Raw genomic sequence first — 27,835 nt, 5'->3', positions numbered from 1 at the left:
TTCTCCTTAATGCAACCGCTGTGTCAGATTTCAAAAAAGATTTACGGTGAAAGCACACCATGCAATAATCTGAGTACAGCGCTCAGCCACCAAAACAAGCCATACAGATACCCACCATGTCGTGGAGTCAACAGAAGTCAGAAATAGCATTATAAATATTCACTTACCTTTGATGATCTTCATCGGAATGTACTAACAGGAATCCCAGTTCCACAATAAATGTTTGTTTTGTTCGATAAAGTCCATCATTTATGTCCAAATACCTCCTTTTTGTTCGCACATTTAGTTGACTATTCCAAATGCACAAGGCGCGGCCACCAAGTCCAGACGAAAAGTAAAAAAAGTTCCATTACAGTTAGTAGAAACATGTCAAACGATGTATAGAATCAATCTTTATGATGTTTTTATCATAAATCTTCAATAATATTCCATGGAAGGGAACTGAGCTCGTGCTCACGGCTGTGCGCGTGACTAAACTCAAGGCTTTCTGCCAGACCACTGGTTCAAACAGCTCTTATTCGCTCCCCTTTTACAATCGAAGCCTGAAACAACGTTCTAAAGACTGTTGACATCTAGTGGAAGCCTTAGGAAGTGCAGTATGACCCTACAGACACTGTATATTGGATAGGCAATCACTACAAACCTCAGATTTCCCACTTCCTGGTTGGATTTTTCTCAGGTTTCTGCCTGCCATATGAGTTCTGTTATACTCACAGACATCATTCAAACAGTTTTAGAAACTTCAGAGTGTTTTCTATCCAACTATACTAATCGTATGCATATCTTAGCTTCTGGGCCTGAGTAGCAGGCAGTTTACTCTGGGCACGCTTTTCATCCGAACGTGAAAATACTGCCCCTCAGCCCAGAGAGGTTAACAGGTGCACCTTGTTAAAAGTTAATTTGTGTAATTTCTTTCCTTCTTAATGCGTTTGAGCCAATCAGTTGTGTTTTGACAATGTATGGGTGGTACACAGAAGATGGTATTTTACGAAATAGGGCTAAGTCCATATTATGGCAAGAATGGCTCAAATAAGCAAAGAGAAACGACAGTCCATCATTACTTTAAGACATGAAGGTCTGTCAATCTGGAAACAATTTCAAACACTTTGAAAGTTGATTCAAGGGCAGTCGCAAAAACCATTAAGCGCTATGGTGAAACTGGCTCTCATGAGGACTGCCACAGGAAAGGAAGACCCAGAGTTACCTCTGCTGCAGAAGATAAGTTCATTAGAGTTAACAGCCTCAGAAATTGCAGCCCAAATAAATGCTTCACAGAGTTCAAGTAACAGACACATCTCAACATCAACTGTTCAGAGGAGACTGCGTGAATCAGGCCTTCATGGTCAAATTACTGCAAAGAAACCCCTACTAAAGGACACCAATAAGAAGAAGAGACTTGATTGGGGCAAGAAACACGAGCAATGAACATTAGACAGGTGGAAATCTGTCCAAAGTTGAGATGTTTGGTTCCAACCGCCGTGTGTTTGTGAGACGCAGAGTAGGTGAACAAATGATCTCGGCATGTGTTGTTCCCAACATGAAGCATGGAGGAGGAGGTGTGATGGTGTGGGGATGCTTTGCTGGTGACACTGTCTGTGATTTATTTAGAATTCAAGGCACACTTAACCAGCATTGCTACCACAGAATTCTGCAGCAATACGCCTTCCCATCTGGTTTGCGCTTAGTGGGACTATCATTTGTTTTGCAACAGGACAATGACCCAACACACCTCCAGGCAGTGTAAGGGCTATTTGACAAAGAAGGAGAGTGATGGAGTGCTGCATCAGATGACCTGGCCTCCACAATCACCTGACCTCAACCCAATTGAGATGGTTTGGGATGAGTTGGAATGCAGAGTGAAGGAAAAGCAGCCAACAATTGCTCAGCATATGTGAGAACTCCCTCAAGACTTTTGGAAAAACATTCCTCATGAAGCTGGTTAAGAGAATGCCAAGAGTGTGCAAAGCTGTCATCAAGGCAAAGGGTGGCTACTTTGAAGAATATCAAATATAAAAAATATTTTCATTTGTTTAACACTTTTTTGGTTACTACATGATTCCATATGTGTTATTTCATAGTTTGTGTCTTCTCTATTATTCTACAATGTAGAAAATAGTAAAAATAAAGAAAACCCTTGAATGAGTAGGTGTGTCCAAACTTTTGACTGGTACTGTATATATATTTTTTTACCCATATTTAACCCCTTTTTTTGGGCGATAAACTACTTACATAAAACATTTAAACTGGTAAAAAAAAGTTTGACCCATACCACCTTTCGATGATGTGGTCATATTATTGTAGTGTGTAGCTCAAACTGTTTGGACACTAGAGACAGAAGTTGGCAGATCGGCAGTACCGACTTCATACGAGTCCCGTGATGCTTGTCTAAGTGCAAAACGGAGAATGTCATCATGTTCGTGAGAGTCTCATCTTTCCATTGGGGGATCATATTAGTTTGTTGCCCAAATGGTTCGGACACTACAGAAGTTTTTGTGAGAAGACAGATTTTCGGGGTGTCTCCTGGCCTGACAAACATTGCTGTAGCGCTGCCTCCTTCCACCGCAGAGGCGGAAAGTGGTGGATGCAGTGGATTGGATGGATGCAGTCCATTTAAAAAAAGATATCTCTAGCTTAAACAGACATATTTTGATGGGGATTTTTTTATTGTGCTAATTACATTTAGACTCTAGTTATGTAACATCCCCCTGGAGATCACATAAAACTCTTCACACTGCTTTACTGCTGTGATGAGGCTAAGCTTATTTCAATCACTATGGATAATTCTATCATTAGTTTTGACTTCTAGGCTTATAGCTTTCGAGGATATAGAATATGTAACTCTGGCTCAGCTTGACTGTGTTTGTGAGATGCAGGCTCTCTCTATCCTCAGCTTCCCCAGGGCTAGTGGGCCGTTTCTTGGGGAGCGTTGGGCCGTGGAGGAATCACACATGGCTGACAGGCTGTTGACAGCCCCTCTCGCCCAGGGTATGTTTGTGTGTGTCTGTGCAAGCATGTATGCACTTCCACAGTAAAGCAGAGTGAGAGAGATGGCCTGCCAGCGAAGGATGCAGTGTAAGAATATTTACTCCTACTGTCATGACATTTACAAGACTTTTCCTTGCATACATTGCCCACCAATCTAAGTTTAGCATGCAGGCTAAGCATATGGATAGGCTTATGCTTCAAGTTGAGGCTCTCTCGTCTTCTCTCGTGGACAGTCTCAGGCACAGACACCCAAAGCCTCACTAGAAGAAGTTTAACCCTAGACTATCTTTTCAATAGTTATGACTGAGGTCATAACTAAGTCTGAGACTTCCCTTTGAAACACATAAAACCTATTTTAATCTGATGAGCAGCAGGTCCACTGTCTCTCCAACAGAACAGACAGACTAAAAATATATACACAGATATAAAACAGTAGCAGCAGCCCATAGCTGACAGTGATTCAGTCCACTTAATTAGCTCTCTGCTAGGTCGTTCCACCTCAAAAGCACAAGAAAGAGGATTGACACCCACCATCTCAGATTGTTCTAAAATTGTTGATGTTGTTAGAAACAGATAAGATAAGCATTCATTTTAACATTATTTGGTTGAAATATAATTTGATCAGAACCTGGTGGATGTAGGATGAGACATAAACCTAACAACTTCACTGACTAATTCCTCTGAATACGGAAAAGAAAACATCACCAAATTCACTGAGAAGAAATAATACTCTGAGCCGCAGCTCCATACTACTTGTCATACATAGAGAACTGATACTGTTTACTCTTGTTAGGGTGGAATTGGCGTGTGGGGTCTGTGGGTGGCTTGTGACAATTTCTTTGGATTCTTCATCTCTTACTCATTGTTAGAAACACACATAAATGGCAAATTTGGGTGCAATGAATTAGCTAAATTTCTCAGAGATCAAATTATATTTCAACAGAATAATGTTGCAGGAATACTAATGTTATCTGTTTCAAACTACAGAACTGATTTCAGAACAATCTGAGATGGTGGGTGTCATGGCTTGCTGAAATGACATGGAACGACACTGCTGAAATAAATAGCTCCATATTACCTCAAGCTTGAGTTTCCAATGCATACCCCCTCCACCCGCAAAAATAAAACACAATTTCCTGGAGCCTTACTTCAGTTTTATTTGGCATATAGTTCTGTCGGCCACAACAGAAAACTCAAATTTACAGTCCTTCCGAATGTTCTCTCTGGGGTCGAAGGTGAACACAGTCTAACAGATTTAGCCGTGGGTTAAAGAGTGGAAACAAATTGCCTGTTAAGCTCGGCACAATACCGTGTCACTGCTTCTGGAAGTGGTCAGATAGGCCAAACACTGTGCATTCTGAACATTCCTAACAGTTAGCCAATGTCAAGAAGGCCTCATGCTATTTTAGAAGGGGACAAATGGGTATATGATACTGTATGTTCCTGTCCTGTCCCAGTCCCTTAAAGGGAAAAACATAGCTGTGAAGAGTTTCTATCCCGAAGGCCACTGTCATATTACATCATTGTTGTTGATCAATGTTCATTTGTATTGTCAATATTCCTAGAAAGATCATTGCCAGTAGTGTTCAGGGACAAAGATAGCACTAGGCAAGTAAGGTTAATGCAGAGGTTGTACACAAACAACAATTTATTAGAAAACCAAGTATAATATTGGTCACTGGAGAAAGGTATTCAGTTGATGTAACACAATAACCCTACTGGTCATCGCTCACCCTTAGGGTCAATGCTGAATAGCCAATCAACTCTCTTTATGAACCAGGTCTTGGCAGCCCCTAGTAATCCTCAGATTATGTTTTGGAAAGTTGCAGGTCGGGTGCCAACATCCAAAAATAACACAATGGCTACAGTAATTTCCTCCAGAGTCTAATCCTGCCTGCCATCTCCAGGGGGTTCGTTTAAAGAGCAACACAATTAAAAACATTATGGAGTGTGTTGTTCTGGCTGGGTCTACTGGACCTCTAGTTAATGAAGTAGAAAACTGAGACTCGGTTTAATCCCACGAGTGGCGCCACAGGAGGGAAATTTCAGTATCACTCTGATCATTTATCAACATAGATACTGGTATATTGCACAGACTGAGAGGTTGCACAACAACAGACCAATCCTTTTGTAATGTGTTTACAAAACCCAATGCAGGACAAGCAGCTAGCCTAGTGGTCAGAGCGTTGGATTAGTAACCGAAAGGTTGCAAGATTGAATTCCTGAGCTGACAAGGTAAAAATCTGCAGAACGCCCCTGAACAAGGCAGTTAACCCACTGTTCCTAGGCCATCATTGAAAATAACTGACTTGCCTAGTTAAATAAAGGTTAAAAAAAAGAGTGTGTAGGTGAAGTCTATTGATTGTAAAGGAGGATAGGTTTTCATTGAAGCAGGACTTGTGGCGAGTTCCTTTTATGACGGACCTGAGAGGTATCTCCTGGCAGGAACCTGCTGAGATTTGAGGCTGATAAATGAGGTCATCACTTCCCCCTTTTTGCTATATGACTGACAGACTGACACAATGTGTGTTTTCTAGTGTGCGAATGGACAAGGATACTGTCAATCATAGTGTGTCACAACAGCCCGGCATACTGGACTATGTCAAATAATATAAAATAAAAGTTTATATGAGTGAGTGTGTCACAGCAGTCAGGTGAGGGAGGTGGAGGTGGGTGTGTAGTGTTCCGCCCTGAGGCCTCTCGCTGGGGCAGGGCAGAGGGGCGTGGCAACAAGGCCAGGATATGACACAGCAGTCAAAGCAGAGGCAGGTAGAGCCCTCGCCAATTGCAGCCTTCGGCATGGTGTGGCTCTGGGAAATTACAGCCCGGAACACAAAGAGAGGAGGAGAGCCATGTATGACACATTGCTTACACAGAGAGAAAGAGAGGGAGAGAGAAAAAGAAAGAGAAAGAGAACGTGTGAGAGGTAGATACGGTAGACGGAGAGTTACATTAAAAAGGTTTACCACACAGACAGGAGCAGACTGCCAGTGCAGTGCAGACAAGTGTGCCCTCTCAGTGCAGCATCCATGTCTGTGAGGATCCCAGTACTGAAAGAAGCTGTTGTTCCTGTCTATGTGCAGTTCTCCAGGGACAAGTACATAATGGAGGGCCCGCCAGAGAAACTACGCAAGGAGCTGGAGGAAGAGCTGAAAATGGCCAGCGAGGAGCCATGCAGCCACGCCTGGTACCATGGAGCCATTCCCAGACAGGTAACACACACACACACAGACACATACAAAAATAAATCAAATCAAATGTTCTTTGTCACATGTTTCGTAACAAACAACAGATGTAAATTGACAGTGAAATGCTTACTTACGGGCCCTTCCCAACAATGCAGAGAGAAAGAAAATATAGAAATAATAGAAAAGTAATAATAAATATACAATGAGTAACTATAACTTGGATATATAATGTACACAGGGTCAACGTGCAGGGGTACGAGGTAATTGAGGTAGTACATCTACCTCAATATAATAAAGTGACTAGGAAACAGAATAGATAATAAACAGTAACAGCAGCATATGTGATGAGTCAAAAACGTTAGTGCAAAAGGGTCAATGCAGATAGTCCGGGTAGATATTTGGTTAACTATTTAAATAGCCATTTAGCAGTCTTATGGCTTGGGGGTAGAAGATCATCAGGGTCCTCTTGGTTCCAGACTTGGTGCATCGGTACTGCGTGCCATGCGGTAGCAGAAAGAACAATCTATGACTTGGGTGGCTGGAGTCTTTGACAATTTCTAAAGCTTTCCTTTGACACTGCCTGGTATAGAGGTCCTGGATGGCAGGGAGCTCGGCCCCAGTGATGTACTGGGCCATACGCACTACCCTCTGTAGCGCTTTGTGGTCGGATGCCGAGCAGTTGCCATACCAAGCGGTGATGCAGCCAGTGAAGATGCTCTCAATGGTGGAGCTGTAGAACCTTTTGAGGATCTGAGGGCCCATGCCAAGTCTTTTCAGCCTCCTGAGGGGGAAGAGGTGTTGTCGTACCCTCTTCACGACTGTGTTGGTGTGTTTGGACCATGATAGATCCTTAGTGATGTGGACACAGAGGAACTTGAAGCTCTCAACCCACTCCACTACAGCCCAGTTGATGTGAATGGGGGCGTGCTCGACCCTTTATCTCAGCTTCTTTGTCTTGTTGATGATCAGCTTCTTTGTCTTGCTGACGTTGACGGAGAGGTTGTTGTCCGGGCACCACTCTGCCAGGTCTCTGACCTTCTCCCTATAGGCTGTCTCACCACCATCATCAGCAAACTTAATGATGGTGGGTGAACAAGTAGTAAAGGACTAGGCACACACCTCTGAACGGCATCCGTGTTGAGGGTCAGCATGGCGGATGTGGTGTTGCCCTCCCTCACCACCTGGGGGCGGCGCGTCAAGAAATCCAGGATTAACTTCCAGAGGGAGGGGTTCAGTCCCAGGGTCCTTAGCTTAGTGATGAGCTTTAGTCAATGAACAGTATTCTCACATAGATGTTCCTCTTGTCAAGGTGAGAGAGAGCAGTGTGGAGTAGAGAATAGAGATTGCGTCATCTGTGGATCTGTTGGGGCGGTATGCGAACTGCAGTGGGCCCAGGATGTCTGGGATGATGGTGTTGATGTGAGCCACGACCAGCCTTTCAAAGCATTCCATGGCTACAGATGTGAGTGCTATGGGACGATAGTCATTTAGAAAGGTTACCTTGGTGTTCTTGGGCATAGGGACTACGGTGGTCTGCTTGAAACATGTAGGTATTACAGACTTGGTCAGGGAGAGGTTGAAAATATCAGCTAAGACACTTGCCAGCTGGTCAACGCATTCTCTGAGTACACATCCTGGTAATCCTTATGGCCCTGCGGCCTTGTTAATGTTAACCTGTTTAAAGGTCTTACTCACGTCGGCCTTGGGCGAGCGTGATCACACAGTCGTACGGAACATGCATGGTTCAGTGTTGCGTGCCTCGAAGTGAGCATAGAAGGCATTTAGCTCGTCTGGTAGGCTCGTGTCAACTTGGCAGCTCGTGGCTGGGTTTCCCTTTGTAATCCGTGATCGTTTGCAAGCCCTGCCACATCTAACGAGTGTCAGAGCTGGCGTAGTACGATTCGATCATACTCCTATATTGATGCTTTGCCTGTTTGATGGATCGTTGGAGGTCGTAGAGGGATTTCTTATAAGTGTGCCGCTTCTTGAAAGTGGCAGCTCTAGCCTTTAGCTCAGTGAGAATGTTGCCTGTAATCGGCATATGTACATATGGTCACATTGTGGGGGCGTTGTCGTAGTCAATGCACTTATTAATGAAGCCGGTGACTAATGTGGTAAACTCTTCAATGCCAGCGAATGAATCCCGGAACATATTCCAGTCTGTGCTAGCGAAACATTTCTGTAGCTTAGCATCCGCTTCCACTTCCGTATTGAGCGCGTCACTGGTACTTCTAATTTGAGTTTTTTCTTGTAAGCAGGAATCAGGAGGATATACTTATGGTCAGATTTGCCAAATGGATGGCGAGGGAGAGCTTTGTATGCGTCTCTGTGTGTGGAGTAAAATTGATCTAGAATTTTTTTGCCTCTAGCACCGGTGACATGCTGGTAGAAATGAGGTAAAAACGGATTTCAGTTTCCCTGCATTAAAATCACCGGCCGCTAGGAGTGCCGCCTCTGGATAAGCATTTTCTTGTTTGCTTATGACCCTATTCAGCTCGTTGAGTGCGGTTTTAGTGCCAGCATAGGTTTGTGGTGGTAAATAGCCACACAAACATGCACACACACACACACACACACACACACACACACACACACACACACACATTCTCTGGAGGAACAACTCAGCTGCTGTTTTAGAGCCTAATGATTTATTATGAGCCTTATTTTAGCTTGGGTCAAAGGATTTTTGATAAGGTCTTATTTTGCGGGCGGCGGCACACGCTGGCTCTTTGTGAAAGAGGATAGTCCAATAAAGAGATGGAGTTGAGAGAGGAGAGGCTTACCGTGAAACATGACTAGCCCAATGAAAGCATGCAGAGAGGGGAGGGGTTCCCATGTTGCCAACAGCTACGACTGGGTATCCAGTTGCACACTTATTTCGTTCAGGGCCCTGTCATTCCTGCCGCCTGTTGGTCACCCACCCACCCTGTGGGGGAATCACAGCACTGCCTGTTGGTCACCCACCCTGTGGGGGAATCACAGCACTGCCTGTTGGTCACCCACCCTGTGGAGGAATCACAGCACTGCCTGTTGGTCACCCACCCTGTGGAGGAATCACATCACTGCCTGTTGGTCACCCACTCTGTAGAGGAATCACAGCACTGCCTGTTGGTCACCCACCCTGTGGAGGAATCACAGCACTGCCTGTTGGTCACCCACCCTGTGGGGGAATCACATCACTGCCTGTTGGTCACCCACCCTGTGGGGGAATCACATCACTGCCTGTTGGTCACCCACTCTGTAGAGGAATCACAGCACTGCCTGTTGGTCACCCACTCTGTAGAGGAATCACAGCACTGCCTGTTGGTCACCCATTCTGTAGAGGAATCACAGCACTGCCTGTTGGTCACCCACCCTGTAGAGGTATCACAGCACTGCCTGTTGGTCACCCACTCTGTAGAGGAATCACAGCACTGCCTGTTGGTCACCCACTCTGTGGGGAAATCACAGCACTGCCTGTTGGTCACCCATTCTGTGGAGGAATCACAGCACTGCCTGTTGGTCACCCACCCACCCTGTGGGGGAATCACAGCACTGCCTGTTGGTCACCCACTCTGTAGAGGAATCACAGCACTGCCTGTTGGTCACCCACTCTGTGGGGGAATCACAGCACTGCCTGTTGGTCACCCACTCTGTGGGGGAATCACAGCACTGCCTGTTGGTCACCCACTCTGTGGGGGAATCACAGCACTGCCTGTTGGTCACCCACCCTGTAGAGGAATCACAGCACTGCCTGTTGGTCACCCACCCACCCTGTGGAGGAATCACAGCAAATAAAATTAAATAATATTTGTCACATGCTTCGTAAACAGTGAAATGCTCTGGTGCTCTGAAAACATGACAACCATGCAAAACCTTCCGCATACCCGTGCAGGGCAGGACAGGTGGGCAGACATAACCTTTTCCAAGCTCAATCAAACGTCTCTATAATGACATCCCACACAATGCTTTGTTTGGTCACTCTGTGGACTACTGTGTGAATGGAGAGTCAGGGAGCTTAGACACTTTGTCTGGCAGTTCTTGTCATAAATATGTGAAAACCCCCTGCGTGTCTAGAGGTTTCCAGAAGGGAGATATCTTTTATGTGGACTGCAGAGTGAAAGCTACATGGCTGAGGGTGGGGACTTAGGTGGAGGCTATGACAGACTGTGACAGACTGTGACAGATCCCAGCACAGCAGGATCAGATCAGGGGGATGAGGAAGAACACTGATGACATCCTCACACCCAGGGCTCAACTCAAATGAGTGCCTATGTACACAGAGCAGATTCATTCTCAAGCAGCTTGTCTGAAACTGGTTGAGCCAGATCAGAATCAGACAAATAAGGACAAGTCAACAACAGAGATAAGTATTTATCTTGTCAGGTCCGTTCTACAGCACTGGCTGTATTGAATCCATTGTGTGCGGCTGTCAGTTTGACATACTGTGGCTGAATGAGGCTTGACACCCGCTGCATGGTTAATTGAAATGGACTTAATTTCAACCTTGTGCTTTCATCAGTATCTCACTAAGAGCTTGTCACTGAGAACTTGTCAGTGAGAACAGAGTGGCCCTGACACACACACTGTGTCTGTGTGTGTACATACTGTAGTACTGAGAGCTCAGACCACAGAGCTCTTTCCATGAACCTCAGCTTCAGTGAGGATGCTCAGTCTGTCTCTCAGCACACACACACACACACACACACACACACACGTCTTAATGACATCTTATCTGATTGCCTTCCGCTGGTTCACTGATCTGGCACTGACCACGCCTCTATTATTCTCATCACCGGCTAGCTGCACACGGTACGGTACACACTGTCATGTTTACCCACAAGACTGTGCGTCTCTCAACAAGAACTAGTAAGACCAGCTCAGTCCACTCCCATTCTACCATTAGACAGTACACATCAGCAGCTCCAGGCTTCAGGTGATTGAGGTGGTTTCTCTCCATGCCAGTGCATCGGGGATAGTAATGTTGTCACAATGCATGTGTGTCATACAGAAAAACACTGGTCGCTCAAAAAGCTCAACGAGTTGCACTGGCTATGGGATTGTGAGACAGTGACATAGATTGCAAAAATAATCAAGTTGCACAAATGTTTGAAAACCCTGTCCATCTCAATTTTCATCTAATTTCACAACAACATTCATTCACAACAGATGTCTATTAGAAATATATAAACAACATTGCATGGCTAATGGATTTAACATGGATCTTAATATAAATGAGCAGTTTCATGAGGTATAAATCAAATTACTTTCAATGCGTCAGACTGGCTTTATAAACCCAAAGCATTGCCTTTGTGTGTAAAATCATAGATGGGACCCTGAATAAGAAATTGAGCTCTTTTGAGCTTGTCCTTGCAGTCGTGACATAAGACTGGTAAACGCACACACACACACACACACACACACACACACACACACACACACACACACACACACACACACACACACACACACACACACACACACACACACACACACACACACACACACACACACACACACACACACACACACACACACACACACAGCTGTGCTCAGTTTTACAGCTCAGCCTGAACCTCCTCAGTAGGACAGAGACTTTGTAAGGATACTGTAAAATAGCATTCATGCTGCCAAGTGATCCTAATCAGCTTTAATAAGCTCCTTCCTGGTGTCACTGTGGCCCGATTGTGAAGAGGGCTTTTAAAAAGTCTAATTAGAAACCCTTAACCTTCCAACTCATGATTATATAAACATAATTACTTAGTTCAATACTAAGTTAATTAAATAGTAAGGTAATTAAACGTTTGGAGGAATAACATAAGTGGTGGAGTGCGGACCAATGTTTCTTTGAAATTGTATTATTTAAAAAAAGATTATTCAGACATTTTCAAAAACCAAACAGGTGGCCTCCCGTGTGACGCGGCGGTCTGAGGCACTGCATCGCCGTCACTACAGACCAGATTCGACTGGCCGTGACCCGGTGTCCCAGAGGGCGGCGCACAATTGGCACAGCATCATCTGGGTTAGGGGAGGGTTTGGCCCGGGGGGTCTTTCCCTGGCTCATCGTGTTCTAGCGACTCCTGGTGGTGGGCTGGGCACCTGCAGGCTGACTTCGGTCATCAGTTGAATGGTGTTTCCTCCGACACATTGGTGCAGCTGGCTTCTGGGTTAAGCGGGCGGGTGTTAAGAAGAGGAATTAGGCAGGTCATGTTTGGGAGGACACATGACTCGACCTTCGCCTCTCCAGAGCCCGTTGGGGAGTTGCAGCGATGAGACAAGATCGCAATTGGATATCACGCAATTGGGGAGAAAAGGGAGGTAACATTTTTTAAACTGGCATAATTCACAAATAACATTACTTTCAATAAACAGACTGAGCAAACATATATTTTAATCAAATCAAATAATACAATTAAAACAAATACACAGGGTGGTCTATTCGAGACTCAAATGACAGAGATGATTATAAAGCTCAAGAGTGTGGACCAATGTATGAGAGTTTCTACACAACACTGGGGGCTTGGACACTTGACCCTTCTGACTGTGAGTTCCTGTTTGGCTCGGTGTGGCCTGGGCTCAGAGAGCATGCTGGGAGGTATCAGGATGTCACAGTACAGTAACAGTAGTCCTAGAGAAAACATTTAGTGAGCCAAGCAGGTTTATGAGAAGGCCATTCAGTGAGAGGGACTAGAGCACCTGTCGCCACAAATCCAACTGTGAGACAAGTGTGACAAACGGAAAAAACACTAGACACAGTTCCACCTGTGTGATATTGAAAATACAGTTAAGTGTATGAGCTATACAGTATGCCTGTGTCTATGTGTGCTCAACACGTGTCCTCTGGTGTCCAGGTGGCAGAGAACCTGATCCAGAGAGACGGGGACTTCCTGATCCGGGACTCTCTGTCCAGCCCTGGGAACTACGTCCTGACCTGCCAGTGGAAGAACAGCCCGCAGCACTTCAAGATCAATAAGATGGTGGTGGCCATGAACGAGGCCTACTCGCGGGTGCAGTACCTGTTTGAGAAGGAGGGCTTCGACAGCGTGCCCGCCCTGGTGCGCTACTACGTGGGCAACAGGAAGCCAGTGACGGAGGTGGTGGGAGCCATCATCTTCCAGCCCATCAACAGGGCCTTGCCCCTGCGCTGCCTAGAGGAGAAGTATGGGGTGGCCTGCGTCCGTGTGGAGACCGGTCTGACCCTGCCCGAGAGGAAGAGCCAGACCTCCAAACGCCTGAGCCTCAACATCATGAACGGACACACCCAGGACCAAAGCCTTGGACGGGGGAACCTGCTTAGGTTAGTAGGCTATCTAAGGAGGTTCAGGGTTGTTTGCTCTTGACATGGTGAATTGTCAGTGTGTTACAATGGAGATGCTTTACTGCAGCTGATTTATTACGGCAATAAAGTTAATTGTATTCTCCTCTGCACCCAGGAGCTTATATAGACACTGTACATTCCATCATACAGGGGTTTCTCCAAATGGAATTGGATCTGTATAATTTTCATGTATAGCCTACCATGCAAACAACACATGTGCACTCCAAATTTGTCACACTAATGTGGGAGTCACGGAGATAAGTATACATCTACAATAAACCATTCCTGAGGCAAAGTAAGTAAGGAGTGATGTTTAGCCTGGATGGAGAATACCAACCTCTGAGCACAATGCCAAGGCAAACCAGGACAAAAAATACCCCATCAAATTACACAGTACCATTTTACATAAACACTGCGTCAATGTATCAGGTTTCAGTAGGGGTTAGTGGTGTGGTGTGCCCAGTGGACGTGCCTCTGTTGGTAGCTAAACGGCTCAGTCCAATTGACCTCTCTCTCTCTCTGTTTCTTTCTTTCTTTCTTCTATCAGGAACAAAGACAAGTGTGGAAGCCAGCCGGCGTGTCTGAACCACGTTCAGGAGAGACGGTGTCCTCTCAAAACCCACCAGTCAGAGAGCTTTCTTCCTCTAGGTAGGTACCGTCCTCTCTCTCTCTCTCTCTCTCCCTCTCTCTCTCTCTTTCTCGCTCTCTCTCATATCCTGTTGTCAGAGGATTTACAGCCCTGACAAGCCTTCAAAACATTGCTTGTACCCTCAGCTCAGATATGAGAATTGTGACATTAGCTAAGGATGGCGATAAATGTATTTCTGAAAGGATTACAGAGCAGATAAAAGTTGAAATGGAAATAGATAGATGTGCTTGATGCCTGAGTCTTTGGAATAAAAGACAGCAGCCCTCACAGCAGCTCCACAGCCACACAACACAGACATGGCTCTAGCTGTATGTACTAGGCTGCAGTGTGCAGGTTCAGGTAATGATGGTCCCCTCTCACTCCCCAGGCTCCAGGCCCCAGCCCCAGTCGATGGAGCATCAGCCTAGGTCCCAGTCTCCAGTGTTCAGGACGGGCAGTGAGCCGGCCCTCAGTCCCACTGTGTCAAGGAGGATGGCCTTTGAGACCCAGGCCGGAGAGGCCATCCGGGGCTCAGAAAGCCAGCTCTGCCCCAAGCCGCCCCCCAAGCCCAGCAAGGTGCCGACTATGAGGATACCCCACTCCCCACACCTGCAGCCCCTGGCCCCTCTGGCCAGCCCAGCCCCAGGTCCCCCTGTTCCTCCACTGAAGCCCAAGAAGCAGCATCTGATCCAGGCTCTCCAGTCTCCCCAGCCCCACAGCCCGGAGGTGAACTACTTTGAGCTGAGCCCCTGCAGCCCAGCGGAGTGGGACAGGCTCCAGGCTCCGGGCTTGGGCCCCCAGCCTAACAACAACAACAATATCAACAGCTACGTAGAGAGGCTGAGGACAGAGGAGAGTGAGAGGAGCAGCCATGGCTCCAAACTGGACCGCAGCTCCTACCACCATGCCATCGAAGCCCTGGAGAATGGCAGTGAAGAGGAGGAGGTGGAACAAGAGAGGAAAGGAGAGATGGATGAGATAGAGGAGACAGGGGAGGAGAAAGAGAGGAGCTTCTGGCGGCCGGTGTTGGAGAGCGCGTCTACGTTCCGGCCAGGGGAGTTTGAATCCAGGCTACTGCCTGCAGAGAACAAACCCCTGGAGATGAGTGTGCTGAAGAGAGCCAAAGAACTGCTGGTTCAGAAAGACCATCACATCATTGCCAAGCACATCCTCATGGCAGACTGCCGGGTACTGCACTGCACTGTCCCACTACACCATACCCAGACTACCCACAGGACATTCTCTACCGCACTAGGTCTACTGTATATCTGAGCACTCAGGGCTGAATCCCAACTTGAGATCATAACAGAAATGTCAGTGTACATCATTAATTAATATAAATGGGAGATTTGCAGGACAGTTTGTGTTAGTGTGATACATGTCTTATTCTTCAGCAGCATCTAATTTAGGGGCTAGACAGTCAGGCACACAGAGGGCATCAGAGACTGAGACTGGCATTTCATTCATTTCCTCTCGTTGGTATTTTGCATTTCACAGACAGTCAGGTGCCTTATGTCTGTCTGGGAGTGGTACACTACACAAAGGGCCAAATTAAACCAGTAAATGTTATTTAGTTAGATGCACCAAAAATGCTCTGTAGCCAAACCCATGACTGGGTGTCTAGTCTTGAGGGAAACATCTTTATTAGTGTTGTTAAAAACAGCTATGGCACAACGTTATGTAAGGTGGCTGTGGAATTCAATTAAGATGTCTCTTGTTTAATTCAGTCAGAAGGAACTCATAATCATTGATAGGATTTCCCCAAACGTGACCATTCCAAAACACTTCCATCCTCCTATAGCTTAACTAAAAAATGGTTATGTACCTGACAGGTTGCTAGGGTACTTGGTGTCTCTGAGGAGGTGAAAGGTCAAATGGGTGTGTCCTCTGGTCTGGAGCTGGTGACCTTACCACACGGCAGGCAGCTGCGTCGAGACCTGATGGAAAGGTAAACACACATACACACCCAAACCCACCTGACACACGCCTCAGGTGATAGGAACCCACACATAGACACAACAAGGCACTTATGACTGAACTCTCCGTTGTGTAACTCAGGCACCACACCATGGCCATCGGGGTTGCCGTGGACATCCTGGGCTGCACAGGAAGTCTGGAGGAGCGAACCGCCACGCTGAACCGCATTATTATGGTGGCTCTAGAACTTAAGGACTCCATGGGGGACCTGTACGCCTTCTCCTCCATCATGAAAGCACTGGACATGCCTCAGGTACCCCACTCAATACAGCCAGACACGGTCCCCCAACCCCACCACGTGTTCTGAGATGAGTATTTAAAGGCAGATGTCCCTAGGCATATTGTGATTGTGCTGTTTGTTTCCTAACATACCGTATGTATGCCCTTGACCACAGATCACAAGATTAGACCACACCTGGACCATGTTGAGGAGGAAATACACTCAGACTGCCATCATATACGAGAAGTCTCTCAAGCCCTTTTACAAGGGGCTGTATGAAGGAATAGGTAAGCACTTCAATAGAGCCTCCTTGGTGCTCTTACTGAGCTTAAGTGCAGTTGTAGTCTCTGACCGTGTCCCTGTGTGTGTGTGTAGTGGACATGCCCCTGACTGGCACCACGGTGCCCCTACTAATGCCCCTGCTCATCTTGATGGAGCGCCCGGCGGTGGCGTTCGAGGGCATGGAACTGTGGGAGAGCAACGACCAGGGCTGTGAGATCATGCTACGTCACCTAGAGGAGGCCCGCACCGTGGCACACAATGCTGACTCATACACCGCCAACAGTGAACACGTCCTGAAAGGTAATACACTCCACACCTTCTGCTAGATAGTGCTCACAGCTGTTAACATTATTTGCTAAACAAATGCTCTTGTCCAAAACGTCACAGCTTTTTTCATAGTGCCTGAGATTGCTTAAGACACTATAACAGATGCATGTCTAAGCTGGTATGATGTGCAACAAGGCTAACGACAATTTATTCCTCTTTCTGTGTGCAGACTTCCAGGCTGACGAGGACCTGCTGGAGATCTTTAAAACAGACTTTCAGCTGCGTCTGCTGTGGGGCAGCAGAGGGGCGGCCGTCAACCAGACGGAGAGATACGACAAGTTCACACTTATCCTAACTGCTTTGTCCAGAAAGCTGGAGCCAGCGGTCAAACACACTGAACTCTAACCCGAGCCTGTAGTAAACAGACTGTATTAGTGAACACTGGTGGGTTGTTAAAGGACATTCAGGCTGGTTAAGAGAGAGGACAAACTGTGCCCCGTATTAACTGGGGATGAGGAAGATAGTTGCATAGTGAGACTGCTGTGATTTCCCAACCTGTACAATGGAGGGAGAGTGTCTGAGATCCAGTTGGAACTCTTCCCTGGCAGTGGCAGGACACTGAGTGTGTTCTTATGAAGGGGAAATATTTCCCTCAGTAACGCAGGAGGGGTGGGGGGGGGGTAGCCTGGTCCTAGATCTGTTTGTGTTCCTGCCTACTCCATTGCTGTCATTGTCAAGCCAATGGGATGACAATGAGTGAAAGGGAGTTGGCATGATAGCAAAAACAGATTTGCACCATATACACAAAACATTAGGAACACCTGCTCTTTCCATGACATAGACAGACCATGTGAATCCAGGTGAAAGCAATGATCCCCTTATTGATGTCACTTCCACCAGTGTAGATGAAAGGGAGGAGACACGTTAAAGGATTTTTAAGTCTCGAGACATGGATTGTGTATGTGTGCTATTCAGAGGGTTAATGGGCAAGACAAAAGATTTGAGTGCCTTTGAACAGGGTATGGTATTAGGTGCCATGCGCACCGGTTTGTGTGTGTCAAGAACTGCAACTCTGCTGGGTTTTTCATGCTTTTTCAGTTTCCCATGTGCATCAAGAATGGTCCACCACCCAAAGGACATCCAGCCAACTTGACACAACTGTGGGAAACATGGGTCAGCATCCCTGTGGAACACTCTCGACACCTTGTAGAGTCAGTCCATGCCCTGATGAATTGAGGCTGTTCTGAGGGCAAAAGGTGGTCCTGCTTTGTACACAGTGTATGTGCAGCGGTAGTCATCCTACTGGATGTGGCTGAGAGAAACACACTGACCTCACTGAGACAGAGAGGACCCAAGAAGAGTTTCTGAAAGCATTTATCAGAAGGAAATGGGTGTATGAATGTATCACTAAAGTAGGGATTGAAATGTAACACCCTTGTTATAAGGGTTCAACAAATGACTGAGAGGACATAAAATGAAGAAACAGAAGTAAAGGAAGACGTTTGGTCGCTTTACAAAAGGCAGTTTTATGGTCTAAAATACTATGGAATACATACTGTATGTACATTAACTAGTTCTTCAACTGTCTGCTTCATGTTCAATGTTCCTCAGATGTCGTGGTATAGAAGTTAATCTGGATAATCCTGAATGGTAAAAGGTGTACATAATTAATGTGAGCGTGTGAATGCTAGACAGTGTAATATATTTCCCTCTTAAATATTATTGACCTGTAAATAGCTGCTTATTCATTGTAACATCTTTATATGAACTCGTGGCAAGAAATTAAGAAATAGACAAAGAAATGACATGCAGGTGTCTGAGTAACAACTTTGGAACAGGTATACGTTTCAACATACGTAGTGATTAAAAAAACTTTTTAAAAAAAATGTAAAATAGGAAAGTCAGTTAAGAACAAATTCTTATTAACAATGATGACCTACCAAAAGGCAAAAGGCCTCATGAGGGGACTGGGATTAAAAATCGGCCAAAACACACATCATGATGAGACAACAAACACTACATAAAGAGAGACCTAAGACAACACAGCATGGTAGCAACACATTCCAGCAGCACAAAAACATGGTACAAACATTATTGGGCACAGACAACAGTACAAAGGGCAAGAAGGTAGACACAACAATACATCACACAACGTAGCCACAACTGTCAGTAAGTGTCCATGATTGAGTCTTTGAGAGACGAGATTGAGATAAAACTGTCCAGTTTGTGTTTGTTGCAGCTTGTTCCAGTCGAACTGAACTGAAAAGAGGAGCGACCCAGGGATGTGTGTGCTTTGGGGACCTTTTACAGAATGTGACTGGCAGAACGGGTGTTGTATGTGGAGGATGAGGGCTGCAGTAGATACCTCAGAGGGGAGTGAGGCCTAAGAGGGTTTTATAAATAAGCATCAACCAGAGGGTTTTGCAACGTATACAGAGATGTTAATGAAGTCTTCAAAAAGATGCCAATGTTTGTTCATGTGTTTGTTTTATTAGAACAATTTGAGAGAACAGATTTTTTTCCCCACACAAAGTGTCTCACAACATTAAAAGTAAAAAGATGTGCACAACATGAAGAAATAGAAGTACTGCAATTGGTTATTACAATATATGTTAAAATAAGACAACAGCGAGATTCTCATATCTACTTTTTTGCCATTAGATGAATTTGCCACCGTAAGCGCGAATATTACTGCATCTTAAAACTTGTTAAGTTTTGCATAATGATCAGAATTACAGCATAATGGATATGATTTAGCTCAGTTTCAGTCCAAAATGAAAATCACTTCATGGCATAACTTTTGGTTAAGGATGCTAGTGAGAAACCTACATATCATCATCAAAAAGTATCGTCACTGAAGGCCACTTGCACTGTGGTGCCAACAATTCGGTCCTGCACCGTTTTAGGCAATTAGAGACAAGCGTGTGAAAATCCTTATTACTGATGGAGGACAGCCACACACACTGCAGACATGAATGGGTTAACGTACTTCATATTAAAAATAACTACTTACACATTAACAACTTAAACCTTGACTTCCTCTTCTGATTTTGATCAACAATTACATGTTCATCAGGGATTTAACCAGTATTACTATATTGGTTGATATTGTAGAGTAGGGTCAAGGGTCAATACATGAATAGGCCTACAAGAGAGGCAGGTAGCCAATATACAGCGCTTAAATATTTGCTGTGAACTCCAGATATGTTGAGTCAAGCATGCACCTTCGTGCTCCTCCGTAAGCCACTCAAAGGAATGTCACTGAAACAAAGGGAAGGACTTTCCCCAATTTCTGATAACAGACACCAGTTCAACAAAAGAGGAGTGAACATTCAAATGAGCTCATCCAGGCAATGGAATGACATGATAAACTAAACAGAATGGCAGGATGTATATAACCTGCACTGTTCCATTTTAAACAGCATTATCTGTGTTAGTTAGTGCACATTCATCAAGGAAGAAGATATGTTCCTCCATTGGATGTCTAAGACCTAGGGTTTTCTCTAGGAAGTTGAGAGAGATGCAGTTCAAGTAAGATGAACATATCATGATATCACTTTCACAGCTTTAAGTATTTATTAGGAACTAAATCACTGATCGTATTAGCATTTCAAAGTGGGACCACCAACTTAACGGCAAAAAAGGGTTTTAAAAATGGGGAATATTATATCCTGCCAGGGTAAAACCCCGTGTCAGTCTGATAAAAGCTACATGGGTGATCACTCACCATGTCAATTATGCTCATACTAATTAAAGGGAATCATGCAAATTAAATTCACTTCCAAATTAATTAAATTAAAAAGGGTCAGATCTACGAGTATCAAAAGCATTTACATGGCTAGCCACAGTAAATTCATATATTTTGTGGTAGTTCTGAACTCTACACCTCCTATAATAACAGTGGTCACAGCTGTCTCGCTTTACATTTGTACAAAAGGTAGCATACAGAGTCCATTTCATTCATTCATTGATATTCAATTAAAATGCTATAGGGCAAAAGTGCATCATATCCCAATTCAGAATGTTCTGACAAACAATGCATGGTTACTATGAGCTAATGGTACGACTGATTAAAACCCTATCAAAAGTCACCATAAAAACACATTCAGTATGAAAAAAAAAATGTTAATACAATTCAGTAATAAAACTAACTACATATATACATACAGTATATGTATACACATGTTAATATATGTATCAACACAATCAGAAATATAATATGCGCTTGAAAGAGGAACGTTATGGTAATGGAACACTCATTCGCGTGGAGATCACAGCACACCGAGGCCCCAGGATGCTCCAGGGAGACAGAGGAGAAGAGACGTGGCGGTCAGGCCCAAGAGGAGCACCACAGCAAGCCAGCGTAGACCTAGTCGTTTGGAGTCCTTGTGTGCAGAAGAGTGATGGAAGAGCACTCAGTTGGTCCATCCTCACTCCCAGATATTATTAAGGAAAAGAATGCATGGTGTTGTTGTTGTTGGATGGCCTTTGTAGTTTGTTTTAGCTCAACCTCCAGGTTTCCTGGCCTGAGCTCCTGTGTGGTGACTGACTGGTGAGGGAGGAAGGCCCTCTGCTGGTGCGCTGATGTCACTGCACCACCCCTCCAGCCTTCCTCTTGTCTGGTGCTGGTGCAGGGAGAAGCGAGGAGGGGGTAGTGTGATGGGCAGGCCGGCTGTCTGTGACTACAGTAGTCCTACACTGACCTGAGTGACTGAATGCGGCGCCACGAGTTACTGAACAACACCATGACAGAGATGACATTCAACACGCACTAGCATGATGAGAACGATTCCATCAACACAGAACAAAAACAAGACACAAAAAACTAAACGTGGAAGAATGAAGACATACAGGAAGATTAGAAGTGAATGAATGGGCGGCGGGACCGACCACAGAGTTACATCCAAGACGCTGCATTGATCATGGCCAGTCCTGTATGAAGGAATGACAGTTTATGTTACGGACATGCTGAAGCGCGTTAAGGTAAGGCGACCACAGGAGAGTGGCACAGTCAGGCAGGCATTCCCAACAATGGAATGGCAATGCAACAACAAGACAGGCTGTTAGTGCTGGACGTTGTCTGAGGAGCAGAAATACAGAGGCGAGTAGTAGTGTAGTAGTAGTGTAGTAGTAGTGCATTGCTTGCTTTCTCTCATTATAAATGTTGTTGTAAGCTGCTAGCTCTAAGACCCCTCCCCGGTCCCGGATTCTGCTGTTATGCTGCAGTTGGATGGTTACTCTATGCTGTGTCTAGACAGACACAGTTCAGGAAGAACACTCCCCTCCTACAGAGGCATAGCTACTACCCCAGGAGTCTCTGCTGCTATGGAATCATGTTAATGGCCATGGACGTGTGCATGCAAACATGCAACCTGCCTCTACACCTGCCAAGCCTTTCCCCTCCCCTGCCCACCCAGAACAAGACCTGTCTGCCACTAGCTCCACCAGACTCAGCATGTACCCTCCACCAAAGACCTCGCCACACTGCTCCACTCAGGAATCTGCAGTCCAATAGGAGAGAGAGAGGAGAGGAGTTACTGTACTGACCCGGCTAGAGAACAGACACCCGCCACCACCCACACCACTAGGACAGAGACAGAAGACAGTACAACTACTCCTATGAGTGTAATATAGTCCTGACCACCAGAGGGTGCCATTGTTGTGACACACACAGTAAGAGAGAAGGAGTGTACGATTATCTTAAAGCGTAGTATCGTAGTGGGATGCATGAGTCATATAGGCACAAAACAGGCCAGTCCTTACCAGGACTGTTTTACTGCATTCCTGTCTTAATAGGTGGAGCAGATCACTTCACATACGAGACTCACAACAGATGGATGATAACACATAAGACCATACAAAGGTAAAACAGGTAAGTTACTTTTTCTATTTTCCAAATCTGTCCCCACTGACAACTTAAAACCAGTAGAGCATTACAACATCTCCTTCTAAAAACAAACATAACACAAATCACTTCTGAAATATTAAATAAAATAATCTGCCTTAAGGGGGGAAGGAGTCCCCTTGCCACAGAGTGTGGCTATGGATATGTCCTCATACAGACACACATGGCTTAATTCATTGATACAGAGCTCCTGTACAGGGAGGTCACTACACTACCAGGATGTCTGGTGTGTTTGTTTGTCGTGAGCTCACACAGTGAACAAAGAAGAGGGGCTGCTGTTCTGACCAGCAATCCCCAGAGGAGGAAGAGGGGATATGATATAGGAGGAGTCCATGCAGGTGGTCAGATCAGATGTAGGTGACTGCACCTTTGCTGTTCTTTTCCATGGCGATCTCCACATAGGACGTGGGCACATAGCCCTCCTCTCCGCTCTGCTTCCTGGCTCGCGTCCAGCCGTCACCCTTGTCCTCCTCGATGATGTACAGCACCTCGTTCTCCTTCATCAACAGCGTACCCTCATTCTGACCTGGGGGGGTCAACAGCACAACAGAGGCATACTGTTTGCACACAGGGAAAGAATCACACTGTACAGGAATAGTACATATCACATTTCATATTCACATTCACGCAAATACTTAATACTGCTCCAGTATTTGAGTCCATATCACTAGTCAGAACACCCACCACTATTACTGTCACTACACACAGTGAGACAGTGAAATGCAGTGAGAGCGTCACTGGCTCTGCTGTACCGTTAAAGGAGTAGAGTGCTTTGCAGTGGCCAATGACTGGGAGCTGGTCATCATCGTCAAACTCATCATCAAACTCGTCTGGCTGGTGGGCCTGTCGGGGGTCTGGCTGGTGAGGAGGGCTGCGGTGCTCCTGGTTGGGGACGTCTGTGTAACTTCCCTCAGGGCTGGAGGAAGAGAGAAGGAGGAGAAGAGGGGGAGAAGAGAAGGGATGGATGAGAGAGTCAGTGCCATCTCAACCACTCAGGTTTAGATGGGTGAACTCATGGTAACCCTGAAGGCATTATGATGCCGAAACGTTGGTGGTTTATCCAATAAATTACAGGAAGATTATAAACTGAGTCTACAAAACCTTTTGCCCTAAGAACAGCCTAAATTCGTCAGGCATGGACTACAAAGTGTTTAAAGGGTTCCACAGGGCCGGATGTCCTTTGGGTGGTGGACCATTCTTGATACGGACAGGAAAAAGTTCAGTGTATAAAATCCAGCAGCATTGCATTTCTTGACACGCTATAACCGGTGTTACGACGTGGCCTTTTGGGGGTGTATATCGTGGCTCCCCCCTCTATTACAAGTTATATTCTGAAAATTATAACGTTGTAATCTCAACCTTTTCCGTGGTGCCCCGACTTCCTAGTTAATTAATGTTTACATGATTAGTTTAAATCACGTAATAATTAAACCTAGAGAACTGATTTGATATAAATAAGTCTTCACATTTAATGATAGTCCAGACACGACACCAGTGTGCCTGGCACCTACTGCCACACCCCGTTCAAAGGCACTTAAATTAATCTTGCCCATTTACCCTTTGAATGGCACACATACACAATCCATGTCTGGATTGTCTCAAGGCTGAAAAATACTTCTTTAACATGTCTCCTCCCCTTCTTCTACACTGATATAAGCGGATTTAAACAGGTGACATCAATAAGGGATCATAGCTTTCATCTGGTCAGTCTATGTCATGGAAAGTATGTGTTTTGTACGCTCAGTGTATATAGTGTGTGCAACTCTTTATTTTGATAGCCTACAGTGTACTCGCCGTTAGTCAGTACCTCTACTAACTTTTTCGGGGGTGTGCCAGCTCATGCTTTTCACTGAACTCCCGGTGAGTCGCAAGCTGTAGGATTCTGCTCCAGTCAGTCTGACTGAGTCATCTTCCTTTACAGAAAATGATTACGACGCCACCCATGTTAAGTATTCTAAGACAGACATAACTAGAATGTCTGCCGTTCTAGTTCTATACAAAGACATCTGGTGAAACTGGATTTTTTTAACGCTATGGCCCATGGGCACCCGTTTCACTACAATGACTCCCTTTACTACGCATGATAGGATCTATACCAGCCCTCGCGTGTTTGCGTGCCCTCTGACCTCTCTCTGCCGTGGGGGGCGTGATGGTTGACATCAGCACTGGGTCTTCGGTCTCCTCTGGTGCTCACTTTCCCCTCCACCTCCGACAGCCAGCTCTGAGTATGAGAGAGAGAGGGAAAGGAAATGAACAGCGGGAGAATCAGTCATATAACAGTCATACTGCTGTTCACAACCCCACGGTGGATACACTCATTCCTCTCCTTGATATGCCATCATTCAGCCAGTCTTTCAATATAGTGTAGTAGATGGAACCCCCTGAAGATCCAAGCAGTCATCAGAGCGTGGGAACGGAGTTGAGCGGTGGGGAAACCCGCTCATCATTCATGGAGCGGTGCTTGTGCTGCTCCACGTCCTTTCCAACCGCTCCTCTCACAGGGGAAAGAAAAACTGCCGCTCCAAATAGGCTTCATTCATTAAAATCACAATTTAACCAACACCCATCTATCTTTGTGACTACATGGACCTACCATTTGGTTTTGAAGTATTGAAACCAAACCATAAGATTTGAATGAACAGTATTTGAATAAACACGGAAAGGTGACTGTAAGAAGCGCTCATCATTTCAAAGAGGCTACATGTCATACTAAACAGCATATAAACACTGAACGGGTCAGGAGCAGACAGGTAGCCTAAGAAGGAAATGTATTATGTAGGCTATAATATTTCAAGGCTATAACCTACAAAGGAACACATTGTGAAGCATTTGCGAGTGAGAAACAATAGGCTGGTAGGGACATAAAGCTCTCAGCATTTAAACATTTTGTTGTATTAAATCATTGTAGGCTATAAATTGCACATTTAGGCTGTGACTTAGAATGAAATACAAATTAAACAAAAAATGCCTTATTAGGTATAATCTACAGTGCCTTTGAATATATTTTTAGAAACATGTGTTTGGCCAGTGTGTGGCTTCAGGCTCATGCGATGGTGCCTGGAGAGCAGGCCAGCAGCAGAGAACATCCTCACCGTGCTTGCAGAGCCACTGGGGATGCTAAACACCCTTTTGGCCACTCTTGCCAGGCGGGGCAGAGATGCAGAGTTGCTTTTATTTTTCTATAGGTTGGCCTAAAGGGTTTTAGGCAAAATAACACAATCAAAAACAGAAAGCTCCTTGAAATTGGGAATATGCCAGGCCTATTGGGCCAAATTCAATTATGGCCTATTGTATAGATAATAGAATAAAAATGAACAAAACGTTTAAGAGACCTTATTCTTAGTGTATAAGTACTTTGCTACAGTGACACAGTTATCTACCCACCTCGTTCCTTTCTTTTAACATGTGCACGTAGTAAGTACACCGTCATGCTTTTGGGATATGTCTTTTCAGATTCCACAATTATTCTTTAGTTCATCACCAATCTCCCTCTATTGCTCTTGTCCTCCTCATCTTTGTAAGTCACCTTGATTTTGTGTGTTTTATCAGTTTCTTTATGAAAATATTTAGCATACTTGATGACAGTAGCTAAAGCAAGGGGCTATAGCAGTACACAAGTAGACTACAAATGCATGCTGGGACGGGCATGCCCTGAGCTCGAAGTGAGCGGTACTGGAGCGGGCGAGAAGGCTGACGCTCCAGCCTTTGGGAATCTAGTTCCGCGCTCCAGTCAAATTGGGCACGCTCCGCTCACATACTGTACTCTGGCAGTCATATCCTGTTCTACTCAGTGTGCTGTTGACAAAGAGAAGCAGTGTATATAGTCATCCTCCAGAGGGGGCTAACTCAGCACTGTAAACCTCAGCCCAGTCACCATGTTCCCAGATGTGCTGTGAAGGCTCCCCTCCATTCCCCTACCCTCTGCTCTCTGGCTGGGGCTCCAGAGCTCTCTGGCTGGGGCTCCAGAGCTCTCTGGCTGGGGCTCCAGAGCTCTCTGGCTGGGGCTCCAGAGCTCTCTGGCTGGGGCTCCAGAGCTCTCTGGCTGGGGCTCCAGAGCTCTCTGGCTGGGGCTCCAGAGCTCTCTGGCTGGGGCTCCAGAGCTCTCTGGCTGGGGCTCCAGAGCTCTCTGGCTGGGGCTCCAGAGCTCTCTGGCTGGGGCTCCAGAGCTCTCTGGCTGGGGCTCCAGGGCTCTCTGGCTGGGGCTCCAGGGCTCTTGGCTGGGAAGACCTACCTCATTCTTGTGGATCTCAGAGCGCAGTTTCTCCATGTTGCACATGGTCTCTGATATCTTGGGCTGGAGACTCTGGGGGTCGCCCATCTGAGGGTTCTTCTCATACACATCCTTCATCTTGTTCAGTGCATCTCTGGATACACAGTCACAATGGGAAACCATTGTACACAAACAATTGAACAAATGGCACTGAAATACTAATAGAGCAGAAACATGGACAATATATAAGACAGAATGCAGCGTTAAAGTGTTCCAATGGCCTACCTTTGGTCCACTTCTTTCTGTAGTTCTTTGCTGAGCTCGTCTATCCTAGCCTGGAGCCTCTTGCGTCTCTGTTCAGGAGGCAGATGGCTGAAGTCCTCCAGTGATGGAGCCTGAAATCACATCAGTATACTGTCTAGTCAAAATGACAGTCACTCACGGGCTCTAGAAACCTTTTCACAGCAAGAACCTAAGAGAATGACAGTAGGAGAGACCAGGGAAAGAATAGATTTGAAAACCTCACTTAAGAACTGTCTGTAACACTAGACATATGCTATAGAACTCCACTAGCTGGGACAAATATGCACAACCAGCTCTGACAGTGGAGACATCACACCACTGACCTTCACTGACCACTGTGTTAAAATAAGCCAATAGGGGAAAAGACAAAAAAAAAGGTTTGAATGGTTGTCAACATGTATGTGGCTCATGTAGGTTACTATGGTAACCAACAGCACAGAGTCACACTATCACAAGGGTGTGACTCTTTTCTGTTTAGAACAAAGTTACCCAAAAACGTTAAGGACAGAGGTAGGCACAATCTGATGAGCACGTTTAGTGTCTCATTCTGGGTGAAGTTATACTTGTCACAAT

At 45.6% G+C, this 27,835-nt stretch overlaps 2 protein-coding genes across 6 annotated transcripts in view; one reads left to right on the top strand and one right to left on the bottom strand.

The window, feature by feature from the left end:
* The window catches only part of LOC106613888 (BCAR3 adaptor protein, NSP family member), a 73,318-nt gene extending 54,006 nt beyond the window's left edge, over positions 1-19,312 (top strand). For 2 of the 3 annotated variants that reach the window (XM_014216610.3, XM_014216611.3), the window contains 9 exons: positions 6,069-6,197; positions 13,004-13,449; positions 14,018-14,118; positions 14,487-15,286; positions 15,931-16,046; positions 16,157-16,328; positions 16,471-16,582; positions 16,671-16,877; positions 17,074-19,312. In XM_014216610.3, coding sequence (XP_014072085.3) covers positions 6,069-6,197; positions 13,004-13,449; positions 14,018-14,118; positions 14,487-15,286; positions 15,931-16,046; positions 16,157-16,328; positions 16,471-16,582; positions 16,671-16,877; positions 17,074-17,249 — 2,259 coding nt within the window. In that variant the 3' untranslated portion in view covers positions 17,250-19,312. Of the gene's footprint in view, positions 1-2,876; positions 2,986-6,068; positions 6,198-13,003; positions 13,450-14,017; positions 14,119-14,486; positions 15,287-15,930; positions 16,047-16,156; positions 16,329-16,470; positions 16,583-16,670; positions 16,878-17,073 lie in introns of those variants that run through there. The other variant, XM_045687569.2, reaches the window with a different exon arrangement.
* The window catches only part of LOC106613886 (formin-binding protein 1-like), a 44,018-nt gene continuing 34,911 nt past the window's right edge, over positions 18,729-27,835 (bottom strand). For 2 of the 3 annotated variants that reach the window (XM_014216605.3, XM_082956853.1), the window contains exons 10-14: positions 27,245-27,354; positions 26,981-27,113; positions 24,876-24,970; positions 23,502-23,665; positions 18,729-23,275 (exon numbers count right to left, since the gene is read on the bottom strand). In XM_014216605.3, coding sequence (XP_014072080.1) covers positions 23,097-23,275; positions 23,502-23,665; positions 24,876-24,970; positions 26,981-27,113; positions 27,245-27,354 — 681 coding nt within the window. In that variant the 3' untranslated portion in view covers positions 18,729-23,096. The remainder of the gene's footprint in view (positions 23,276-23,501; positions 23,666-24,875; positions 24,971-26,980; positions 27,114-27,244; positions 27,355-27,835) is intronic. The other variant, XM_082956852.1, reaches the window with a different exon arrangement.

This window comes from Salmo salar, chromosome 10 (genome assembly GCF_965601325.2).
Source record: "Salmo salar chromosome 10, fSalSal1, whole genome shotgun sequence".
NCBI classification, from domain to species: Eukaryota; Metazoa; Chordata; class Actinopteri; order Salmoniformes; family Salmonidae; genus Salmo; species Salmo salar.
The sequence above is the reverse complement of the archived record's forward strand: the minus strand, read 5'-3'. Positions and strand labels throughout refer to the sequence as shown.